This window comes from Polypterus senegalus, chromosome 6 (genome assembly GCF_016835505.1).
Source record: "Polypterus senegalus isolate Bchr_013 chromosome 6, ASM1683550v1, whole genome shotgun sequence".
NCBI classification, from domain to species: domain Eukaryota; kingdom Metazoa; phylum Chordata; class Cladistia; order Polypteriformes; family Polypteridae; genus Polypterus; species Polypterus senegalus.
In genome coordinates this window covers 85,657,603-85,670,384 of record NC_053159.1, presented here as the reverse complement: position 1 = coordinate 85,670,384, position 12,782 = coordinate 85,657,603, and the positions used below count along the sequence as shown (strand labels likewise).

Below are 12,782 nucleotides of genomic sequence, written 5' to 3'. Positions count from 1 at the left end.
AGTTTAAGGAGACTGCCACTGTCCTTCTCACAGGGTTTAGCAGGCCGAGGGGGACACCCCAACAGGGTGAACATCATAATCATTGCTTGATGGTTTTAACCAAGTGTGTCTGAGAGGGACACCCCAATAGGGTGAACATCATGATCATTGCTTGATGGTGTTAACTATGTGTGTCTAAGTTATTCTTTAGGTCTGAGTCATACCTATGGACATTAATCTATCTAGGTTATTCTTAGGAACCAAGGTAGCCTTAGGTCTAGTTGATATTCAGGGATAACAATGTGTTGTCCACACCAAAGCTAACAAGTCCTTATGTGGAGTACTGAGGAGTGATAGGCTGTGCAAACATCACTCATAATTAGTGCTTGTGTGGACAGAGTCTATGTGTGTGTTCCTTTTTAAAGTTGAGGGGTTGAGATAAAGCTAATCCAGTAATGAACTTGGTGAGCTCTACTCATCTCATGATAAAACAGTACTCAAATCACAAAGGCATATTTGATACGTTGGACTGTACTTTTATTTACTGATTTTTGTTCAGGTAGTGCAGACCAGGGGTGCCCAATGCATCGATCGCGTTGCATTCAAAAAAAATTTTTTTTTAAACGTTAGTCTATCATATATCCTCCCTATGGCATTTGCCACTTGATTGAAATAAGGGCGGCCAGTCTGAGATCTCGTCTTCTAACACACTGGTCATCGCACACGCACGATCAAACATGCGAGCTACTGCAAAACTCCGGCTGTGATCTAGTTAGCCTTCCAATTTATATCGACTAAAGAAGGAATTTAAAAAAAAATATTTGGGGAAGGTATGGGCTGGATGTGGAATTGGAAGAGGATTTTTTTCTCACAATGTCACAATCCAAGTGCGTTTGTCTGATCTGTCAATCTATCATTGCTATTCCAAAGAAGGAAAATGTGGAAAGGCAGTTTCGAACTGTTCATAAAAACTACGAAACTGATGTCCTTCCAAAAAGCGATCTGAGAAAGAGAAAGGAGAGGGAACTAAAATCACAGTTAATCGGACAGCCGTAATTTTTCACTCAGCTGAATTCAAAAGCTCCTTGACTGCATTATTAAGCTGTACTTATTTATGCGAATCAGCCTTTTCCCACATGACAATTATTAAATCCAATTACTGTAGTGACCATAAATGTATTGAATTGTTATTATGCCATAAAGGTTATTCAGTTATGCAAGGTACGACAACATACATTTTATATATAAAGTATACTCAGTGTGTGTGTGTATATATATATATATATATATATATATATATATATATATATATATATATATATATATATATATAAGCTCAAAAAAATTAAAGGAACACTTTGAAAACACATCAGATCTCAATGGGAAAAAGAAATCCTCCAGATATCTATACTGATATAGACTGGGTAATGTGTTAGGAACGAAAGGATGCCACATCATTTGATGGAAATGAAAATGATGAACCTACAGAGCCCTGAATTCAAAGACGCCCCAAAAATCAGACTGAAAAAATTATGTGGCAGGCTAGTCCATTTTGCCAAAATTTAATTGCAGCAACTCAAAATTATGCAGCACTTTGTATGTCCCCTGTGTTCTTGTATACATGCCTGACAACATCGGTGCATGCTTCTAATGAGATGACAGATGGTGTTGTGGGGGATCTCCTCCCAGATCTGGACCAGGGCATCACTGAGCTCCTGGACAGTCTGAGGTGCAACCTGGTGGCATTGGATGGACCAAAACATAATGTCCCAGAGGTGTTCTATTGGATTTAGGTCAGGAAATTGTGGTGGCCAGTCAATGGTATCAATTCCTTCATCCTCCAGGAACTGCCTGCATACTCTCACCACATGAGGCCAGGAATTGTCGTGCACCAGGAGCCACTGTACCAGCATAGGGTCTGACAATGGGTCCAAGGATTTCATCCTGATACCTAATGGCAGCCAAGGTGCCTTTGTCAAGCCTGTAGCGGTCTGTGTGACCCTCCATGGATATGCCTCCCCAGACAATCATTAACCTACCACCAAACTGCTCATGCTGAATGATGTTACAGGCAGCATAATGTTCTCCATGGCTTCTCCAGACCCTTTCACTTCTGTCACGTGCTCAGGGTGAACCTGCTCTCATCTGTAAAAGCACAGGGCACCAGTGGTGCATCTGCCAATTCTGGTATTCTATGGCGAATGCCAATCGAGCTGCATGCTGCTGGGCAGTGAGCTCAGGGCCCATTAGAGGACATGGGGCCCTTGGGTCACCCTCATGAAGTCTTTCTGGTTGTTTGGTCAGAGACATTCACACCAGTGGCCTGCTGGAGGTCATTTTGTAGGGCTCTGGCAGTGCTCATCCTGTTCCTCCTTGCCCAAAGGAGCAGATACTGGTCCTGCTGATGGGTTATGGACCTTCTATGGCCCTCTCCAGCTCTCCTAGAGTAACTGCTTGTCTCCTAGAATCTCCTCCATGCCCTTGAGACTGTGCAGGAGACACAGCAAACCTTCTGGCAATGACACGTATTGATGTGCCATCCTGGAGAAGTTGGACTACCTGTGCAACCTCTGTAGGGTCCAGGTATCGCCTCATGCTACCAGTAGTGACACTGACTGTAGCCAAATGCAAAACTAGTGAAGAAACAGTCAGAAAAGATGAGGAGGGAAAAATGTCAGTGGCCTCCACCTGTTAAACCATTCCTGTTTTGGGGGTCATCTCATTGTTGCCCCTCTAGTGCATCTGTTGTTAATTTCATTAACACCACAGCAGCTGAAACTGATTAACTGAACAGATTAATATCCCATACGTTTCATTGACTTTATGCTATACTCTGATTAAAAAGTGTTCCTTTAATTCTTTTGAGCAGTATATATATATATATATATATATATACATATATATACATATATATATATATATATATATATACACATATATACATATATATATACACATATATATATATATATATATATACACATATATATATACACATATATATATAATATACACATATATATATATATATATACACATATATATATATATATACACATATATATATATATATACACATATATATATATATATACACATATATATATATATACACATATATATATATATATATATATATATATAGTATTTTTAATGTAGGTAGACCATTTCGACCTGGTCATTTTAAAAGTAGCCGGCAAGCTGAAAAAGTGTGGGCACCCCTGGAGTAGAATGCTATTTCTACCTTGGTAAATTTTAATTAATAGACTTTATTGTGCATAATAACTCATAATAATTGGGCTGAATGCTGAAATCTCACTCTGGTACTATGGTGTATGCAATAAATTAGATATGAATAATGTTATTAGTTAGGATATACATCTCTTAGGAATATGAATTACATGCTCAATCAGACACTCAATCTGCTAATAAAGATATACCAGAATTACATGGAAAAGCTACTTTTTGTGACAAATATAACTGAAACAGTATCTGTCAAAGATAGATTTAGAATCACCAGGGCCATTTCTTTTCCTGCTCAAGCTGGCAACACAATGATCTCTTGTCTGTCTCTAGATACTCCTGCCAAATACTGGGAACTGAAGTCCTCTTGGTAGCAAATCTCAATAATGGGCATGTTCTTCGAACAATCAAAGCAAGCAATACCTGTATAGGGTTCCAATTTACTTATTTCCTAAGAAAGTCTGTGCATTCTCTCTCGAACCCCTCTGATTTAAGGATGCCACTTATACATCTAGCCCAGCCCGCTCCCAGACACGCATCCCACCTCATTCACACTGTGTGAATCACTCACAGACTGCCATCGTTCAGTCCTGCCTGTAAAGACTGGATCTGGAGGTCGCCTTCTTTGCAGCGATTGTGGATTGTTTCCTGCATTAGTTGGCACACATAAACATCACCCTTCAGTTCACGTGTTAATCCTTGGGACAGTCTGCATGTCTGAAACTGGCTGCTGCTTGATGTGTTGCCATTTGAAGTGTAATTCCAAAGTGAACAACAGTAAAATAATTATACATTACTGCATTATGAAAATTTGGGTAGTGGCGGACGGCTGGGGGTTATGGTCAGCTGGGACAGGGACAGGGACAATACCTCCCCTGGACCACAAGAGGGCAGTCGCCCTGGTTTGTATGGGGGCCACAGGAAAACTCTAGCCTATTGGGGCCCGCGGCGATCACAGAGGGTGCCCGGAGGATTGTGGAACCCTGGATGTCAGCACTTCCGCCACACCCGGGTGTGGCCCAGAAGTGCCGCCGGAAGATCGTTACAGAGCACCTGGAGGAAATTCCAGGTGATTATAAAAGGGGCCACCTCCCTTCAGTCAGAGAGCTGGAGTTGGGAGGAAGACAACAGAGTTTGGGAGGAGAGGAGAGGAGTAAAGGCGGCGGAAGAAAGTCCAGAGAAAGAGACAGACTTCTTATTACGGGTGTTTGGTGCACTGTCAGTGTGTTATGTGCTGGAAAGAAATAAAACGTGTGTGACTTTTGGAACATTCTGTGTCTGCCTTTTTGTGTCTGGGCTTGTTTACCACAGGGTATACAAATAAAGTTATTTACCGAATCTGGGGCGATTTTCAAATGTGCAAGGGACTAGTGTTACATTTGTTGTGCAGTAAACTAACAAAAGAGCACAAGAGCAGTAGACGGTCTTAGTAAGGAATAATTAACAAACAGGAAATGTGTTTTAGGGTTTTTTGATGACGAATGTTATCATTGAAAGGAGTTCATAATGAAATGACATTTTGGCGTTGTTTCATCAGAAATAGGGGTCATTTTTTTGGAGCCACAGAACACTTCTCCTTACGAAGAGGTTTTCAGAAATGAATTAGCTTCTTATGGTTGAGGAAGTCCATATTTCCCAGTACATGCTGTGGACACACTTCACTTGTTTCTCTGCTGCTGTTTTTGTTGAGGTTTTAAACACTCTGGTGAAGCTTTTGGCAACTTTTGAATAATTCACATGACCCTATGAACCTATTAAACACTCTATTGACTAACTGATGAAGTCATTTTATAATTTTCTATTTTTTGGTAATTCACTGTTTTAATACCTCTACAAAGTTAAACATATGAAGATCCTTTAAAAATTTGTTTATTTTTAAAATTCTTTAATTCCAATATCAGGTGACGAGAGGTGCAGCAATGAGCGTGAGGCAGGTGCCAGTATACTGTAGGCCACACTGCCTCGTGCCACATCAGTTTTAACTTGCCAGTTAACCTAACCTGGATGTCTTTGAGATGTTGAAGGAATCAGGAGAACCTGCATAAAACCCCATGCAGACAGGAATACACAAATTCTAGGAGACAAAGAGTGGACAGGCCAAGAACGGAATCGGGATGTTTAGCAGAGTGAAGCAGTTGTACCAGATATTATGTTTCCATCTCGTAAAATACATATTTAACAAAATCAGTAAAATAAACACTTCAATTCTGTATAAAAGAACAGCAAGGAGCTTCTTAAACTAGACAGTAATTTTCTGGAGTACACTTACATGTATTCTTTATGACAAAGCCATTGTCCATCTGCTTAGGTTTGGCCTGATAAAGCAAAGGATCAGAAGAAAACAATTAGTTGCATCAATAATTAAGAACAATGAGAATATTTTATATAGCTGTCCCAAGACCACAGAGTTCACCCCAATCCTGAACAGTCATTCTGAGATAGTGGCACTCATTAGCAAGCCTTTGTTGGTTTTACTGGATATTGCAGTCATTACAGTGTACTGCTTTATCGCATTCACATGTCTAATGTCTTGAGCTACATGACTTGTGTCAAAAACACGGCTAACAAGGCTCTAACAAGACGAGTGCATTATCGCCAGGACTATTTCTTTTTCTGCTAAAGTAGAATGGCAACGTCTTTCAAGTGCACGTCAATCTCTTGTCAGTCTCTACGCAGTCCTGCCAAATGCTAGAGATTGAAGTCCTCTTGGTAGCACATCTCAATAATGGGCATGTTCATTGAACAATCAAATCTGGCAATACTTCAATACCTGGATAGGGTTCCAATTTACTTGTTTCCTAAGAACGTCTGTGCACTCTTTCACGAACCCTTCTGATTTAAGGATGCCACTTATACATCCAGCCCTGCCCAGCCTGCTCCCAGATATGCATCTCGCCTCACTTACACTGTGTTAATCATTCACAGACTGCCATCGTTAAGAATAACGAATACTTTATATAGCTGTCCCAAGGCCACAGAGTTCACCCCAGTCCTGAATAGTCATTCTAAGATAGTGTCTCTCATCAGCAAGCCTTTGTTGATTTTACTGGATTTAGTAAAAGCTGCCATCATCGTGATCAATTTTTGTTTTATGTTTTGGTTAGGTACATTCATCCATCTTCTTAATCCACTAATCTAGGGCAGGTTTACAGGGCTGTTTCAATCACTAGGTGGAAAGCAGGAAGAGCCCCTGGTATATTCAGACCTAATGAGCTATGCCATTCAACATCAGCAGTTACGCAATGCTACTCACATTACCTAAACATTTTAAAGAGGAAGTTGCCCAATGATAAGTCGACCCTGCAAGAAGTTTCATAAGCAGTCATTACAGTGTACTGCTTTATGGCATTCACATTTCTAATATCTTAAGCTATATGACTTGTGTCTAAAACATGGCTAACAAGGCTCTGCATTGTCCTCAGTAAAAGAGACCACACTGCCTTGTCCTTAAGGCTGGGAGCAGAGATGGACAACACTCGACTGGAAGAGTAGCAGTGCGGTGGGAGAAAGGGAGAGAGAAAAAAGGGAAGACAGACAAAATAACATTTGTTTATTTGTTTATATGAGGTATATGCAATAAAAAACCCTTTACTTGAACATGGGACTGTGTTTGTGTGGTCATGTTTAGGACTGTGTGGCACCCCCTAGCCTTCACAATATTCAGTATCATAAATCAACATTTAAGGGAGTTAGTTCAAAACTTTGACCATCATAACAGAATCCAGAATTAATAACCTTCATGAAAGCTGTCAACTTATTCACTCTTAATCATTGCAAAAATGAAAACTTGTTTGAGTTGTCTTCTGATGTCACTCTGTTGTCCAAACAAAATGCAATCATTGTCACAATTCTGGATATCACTGGAAAAAGACTATCCATCTCTCAGTTGCAGAGCTATTAAATTGTTAGTCTTCTTATCTACTAGCTATCTGTGTGAGAAGACCCTAGCCCTATCACTAATAAAAACCAAACAGAGAAACCCAATGGACATCAATGCAACGATTCATGTCTCAGAAGCAACACTGCAGCCACGCTTATGAAGTATTCTTGCAAAGCAATAACAGCAGATTTCACACTGGCTTTATTTGAATTAAATGTAGCTATCTAAAAAATTCAGTTTTATTCTATTATATTCATTTTCAATTTGCAATTCTTTTATTAGCATTTTTATTTTAAAGCATTTACATTTTATATTATTATATTTAAAAGCTAATACACAAAATAGTTCATACTGTAAATAATGTTTTTTACTTCTGCCTTAGTGGCCCCTGAAATAATTCTCCTATTCTCACTGGTCCCCAAGTATAAAAATCAGGAGTGGTCTCCCCTAGACTTTCTCATATACTCAGATATGGGGATGGATATTTGAGGAGTAAACCGCAAGTCAATGATTATATATTTAGATTATGTACATTAAAGAACCATCAACAACAAATCAAATCAAATTAATATATTGAACAATTATTATAAAAGTAAAGTTGAATAAATTGGACTCTGTAGCTGCATGAATAAAAATGTACCACTTCCGTTTAGCGGAAATTGCTGAAAAGTTGATAGAAATCTACGTTTTGTACCTAATATTTGCATGCAAAATTTGGTTGACCCAAGTGAAATCGTACTCAAGTTATTGTGTTTACATACACAGACAGACAGACAGACAGATAGACAGAGATAATTTTAACAAAAATTGTGTTTTCAGACTTGGGGAGGTCTAAAACGTCGATATTCATCAAAATCAAATTTTTGGATGATTCCAATACCTTTCCCTATATTTCGTATACGAGAAAGTAAAAAGGTTGAAAATCCCTGACATAAAGAGAGCAATTGCACTTGGACTGTGGTACAAAATGAGCCAATTTCAAGCAGCTTGGGAGGCCCAAATGAAGAAAGACCAAATAATTCTGATTCCCATCCCCCGATTTATTATGCAAACAAAGTTAATTTCACTTTAAATATACTGATAGTGGAGACCCAAACACCATCGCACCTCATCTCCCATCACCGCTATAAAACACGATCATTATGGTTATGGTCAAAAGGAAACTAGCGTAACAAAACTCTGTGCACATGGCCCTACTTGGACAGTAAACTACAAATCAAGACAGTCTATTAACTAAAGTAGAGCAGCTTTACACATAGCCAGATCTTCCATTTGCTCTCTAAATCACAGTATTCCTCTTTAAATTCTTCTGCACAAACTCACTAATGGAGTTGAACCTTTTCAATTTAGACAAACACAGATTAAGAAATGACACAATTGAAATTATGAAGGGAACAAGTACAGTGGATCATTACTATTACTTTAAAATGAGTTTATCAGAACACGGGGACACAGTTGGAAACTTGTTTAGTATAAATTTCACATAAATATTAAAATGTTTTTCTTCACACAGAGAATAAGTTACCAAAAAGTATCTTTTATTTTGGAGACATGAAGTGAACAGCCCTGGTGAGCCTGTGGTGCTGAACAGCCGGTTATTGTGCTCATGTTCTAATATCTGCCTTGTTTTAGCGGTGATAGTTGTAATCCTACTGAAACCACATAAGACACTAAAATTGTCTTTACGTTTTAACATGTCCAGTAACAGCCAAAAGGCAAGATGGGACTCCAGACTAGATGCCACAGTGTCACTATTACACATATGCACACATTTCCATTTACCTTACAGGCAACTTTGCAGCAACTGCACAGGGGGAACTAAGTGGGCATGCCATACTTTTAAAAAATATTTTTAGTTTCACACCCAATTATTGGTTTACTTTTTGGGTTGAGAGTAGTGTAGTTTTATGTAGTTTCAGATGCCAACCCTTCAAAATAACTATAAATTTACAGAGCCAGAACTTTGTGAAGCGGAAAAAAAAAAAAACAGTAGGATGTGTAAAGTCCATGCGTCAGTGCAAAGACTTGTATTTGAACCCAGCAAGCTGGGTCCTTGAGATCGCACCTCTATCCACTGTGCTACCCCATATCATGAAATATTTGCACTCATGCATCAAGGAGACATAGTGGAGAAGCAGTTAATAAAGCTTCACAGTTCCAGAGTCTCCTCCAAGCACTGCTAGTGCTGAACAGCTGCCGGAGAAGTGACCGGCTCACCACTGCCAAGATGTCTCAATGGACAGAGAGATGACTAATAATTGTGAGGGAAAAACAAGATAAGATTCGACTGAGAAAACCAAACTGAGTTAAAAATTGCGAACTTTCAATGTCTCTAAGGTGCACACAAAGACAGGCTATCCTTTTTATCCCCCTCAGTTTATCATCCATTTATTTTCTAAACCAATTTCGAATCATTAGTGCTTATCACAGCAACACTGAGTTCAAGGCACCAGTCATAAGTGGAATGCTGGTCCATCACAGGGAGTTACATTAAGTTTATTTATCTTATGACACTCAGCTCTGTTTTTCGATGAAAGGGTGACGGTCCTTCTGCTACGTCATTAATCAACTGCTTTATTGAGGTGAAACCGTAGAAATGTCAAAATAATGTTACTTTCTCCAACTAGTGTAAAATTTAACAGACCATCATTAAAAGATGTAAGGCTACAAGAAGTAAAAGAAATGACTTTACTCACATTTATTTATAAATATTCTTGTATGTACTGTATACATTCTCCGATTTATTTAGAAAATATATTTCTGTGTATAGCACTCAAAGCTGGCCTAATGAGAAGTGTGAAATTTCCGACTCAACTGAGCGGAATGCTCCTGAAGTCTTGCGTCTCCTGACCATGAAAAGTCCTGAAAAATCTGCTCGACAAACCCACACTATCAATTCCATTTTGACACTGTGTGTGCTCAGAGCAGCGTCACCGAGCAGCGCAGGGCAAAACATTGCATGGAGCGGAGGGCAGGGTTTAGTTTTGTGAGCCACATGCCAGGTGCAGAGCCACATGCATGCCCAGGGTGTTTGTTTTAGAACTGCATTCAAGGAAAAGGGAAAAGCAGCCAGCGCATGCATTGCACTACCTGAGCGACAGGATCTGGGATCCGTTCCTCCATGCTGTACACGCGGAGCGGGTGGCTGTCTGACTAAAGATGGTATGTTGGCAATCCTTAGCCTAAATGAGGAACAGCAGGCAGGGGATGGCCCAGGCAGGCAGAAGGGGGAGATGGTGGGGGGGTTACAACAGGTCACCAAGCAGAAGGCAAGGCGCCGCTGTCTCTGTAGGTCAGAGGTGTGACTGTGAGGGAAATGAACTATGAGCAGCCTTGAACCGCTGCCCTCACACTCTTGGCGTGAAACCGGTTTGTTCCTTCAAAGTCTGCGTCTGGGAAGATGAAAGTGAGGCTCTAATATCAAACTATGAGAAACATGCAAGTCTATCAAGTACAAATAACAAGCAATGTCAGGAATTAAAACACAGCTTGAAAAAGTGGGAGGCATCCAGCTGTTCCTGTAATTCACGACCATGCAGATTTGTGGGATCTGATAAAGATGCGGAAAACTGTGAAGGTTCCCCTTATTCCTGAAGTGGGATTAGTTTGAAACATTATCAACTGGACTATTTTTAACACCAATGACCCACAGGATATGTGGGGTTGTGCAACTGGCCTGTCAGTCACCAGAGCTCCATTAATATCACCTCCTGGTGAATTCTGGGAATTTAAGAGTAGATATATAGTAGGGCAAATGAAGTGCAGACACCTTTTGTATTAGAGCTTTGTTTTTCCCTTGCCCCGTTTGCCTGTTAAACTATGCCGTTCACACTGGCCATCTTATATCAGCGATTCAGGGTTGTGGGAACCTGAAGAATAGCTCAGTAACACAGAAAATGGACAGCAGTCCCAAGAGCACACATTAGAGACACCAAACGAACAAAGCTTCAGCTCTTTGGAATGCTAAGGAAAACTGCACATAACATAGGAACAATACACAAACTCCACACAGGCAGTGTCCCATCAGGACTGGGAGATGGAAGACAACAATGCTGATCCCATTGTATTTCAACCAGCGGCCTGGGCTTCAGATGCTTATTTTATCACTGACATATTAACTTTTTTTATGTTAACACTTAAAGTCCTTAACTCTCCCAACCTGTCCTCCAGTGAGGATCAGAGGTTGTACTGGTTCAGCATTCTTCTTAAAATCAATGAGGATCTCTTTTGTCTTCCTCACATTTGGTTGGAGGTTCTGCTCCTGTCACCACCTCTACATCCTCCTGGCCTCTTCCTCAAAATGTTTGAGGTGTCAATCCCTTCTGTATCATCAGCTAAACAATTGCCATCAGATCCTCTCAAGCTGTTAGTACAGATAGAGATGGGTATGGGGCAATGTAGGATTTTGAGGAAATTCCTCCCAATGTGCTTAATTTAAAAGCATTTTGCTCCATTTTTTTATTTTTTTCATGCAATGTTCTTATAATAAATGAAAAAAGAGAACTTGTATACTTACCAGTTTGTTCCCAGGTTGCACACGTGAAGCAGCCATGTATTGTCGGGCTTGGAGTGGACAAGGTGATGCATACGTGTCTCCATTCAAAGGGTCCTCGGGTAGAAACGCATGCCTGGTAATAACAATAATAATAATAAATAATTCTTTGCATTTATATAGCGCTTTTCTCACTACTCAAAGTGCTCAGCAATTGCAGGTTAAAGGCCTTGCTCAAGGGCCCAACAGAGCAGAGTCCCTATTGGCATTTATGGTAGCCGTTGTGCTTCATTCTGGTGTTCTTCTGGTTCGACAACGGCATTTGTAAGACGCCGGGCTGCAAAGAAACAAGCAGTCCAACTACTTGGACTGAAATTGATTGCAGTTTCAGGCCCTGACTTAGTTGGTCTTCTGTTGGCTCACTCACTTCACATTTCATTTCTGTTTGGGTGCCGTTTAAAGAAAGAAAGGAAGCAATTCAGAGTAACAATGAAGAAATTCAGGGGAACAAAGTGTTAAAAAAAACAAGTCAATTAAAATTAATTCAAAAGAAGCTCATTAGCAGCAAAAACAGTGCCGTAATTAAGGGTTAGAATGAAAACCTGCAGCCACAGTAGTCCTCCAGGACTGTAGTTGGGGACCCCTGGTCTGCAGTATGCAGATCGTGTAATCACTTAGAGGCAGGAGAACATATTTTATTAGGATATGAGACATATAAACTACAACGGGTTCAATATTTTAAATCCCAAGGAATGGGTAATTAGACATTAGAACAATTATTAAGCTATGAAGAAGAGCTTAAATTGATTCATAGATCAATATTCTGTTATTTAAAAACTACAGAGTTATTAGAAAGCATTTAATTAAAAAAATATAGGTATGTCTAGTTTTTTTCCCCTCCCTTTCAGCATCACACTTCAGTCCAGTTGGTGGCATAAGTTTTCATCCCCTTTAATGTAGCCCACCTAAATCAGCAATAGTCAATTAGTTTTAGAAATCACATGACATCAATGGAGATCAGCTGTCTGTAGTTTCAATTGATTATAGTATAATAAATCTAATCTGGAAGGTCCCACTGGTGGTGAGTCAGTATGGTGGCCTAATCTACACAATGAAGACAAAAAAAAAACAACACAATAACACTTCAAGCAGCTCCATGAAAAGCAGATTAAAAACCACAAGTAAGAT

General features: G+C 39.7%; 1 protein-coding gene across 3 annotated transcripts in view; it reads right to left on the bottom strand.

Moving 5' to 3' along the window:
• LOC120531235 (5'-AMP-activated protein kinase subunit gamma-1-like) overlaps window positions 1–10,302 on the bottom strand; it is a 60,129-nt gene extending 49,827 nt beyond the window's left edge. The window contains exons 1-2 of one of the 3 annotated variants that reach the window (XM_039756466.1): window positions 10,193–10,302; window positions 5,492–5,537 (exon numbers count right to left, since the gene is read on the bottom strand). In XM_039756466.1, coding sequence (XP_039612400.1) covers window positions 5,492–5,537; window positions 10,193–10,225 — 79 coding nt within the window. In that variant the 5' untranslated portion in view covers window positions 10,226–10,302. Of the gene's footprint in view, window positions 1–5,491; window positions 5,538–9,798; window positions 10,025–10,192 lie in introns of those variants that run through there. The other 2 variants (XM_039756465.1, XM_039756467.1) reach the window with 2 other exon arrangements.
• Between the last annotated feature and the right edge of the window lie 2,480 nt (window positions 10,303–12,782).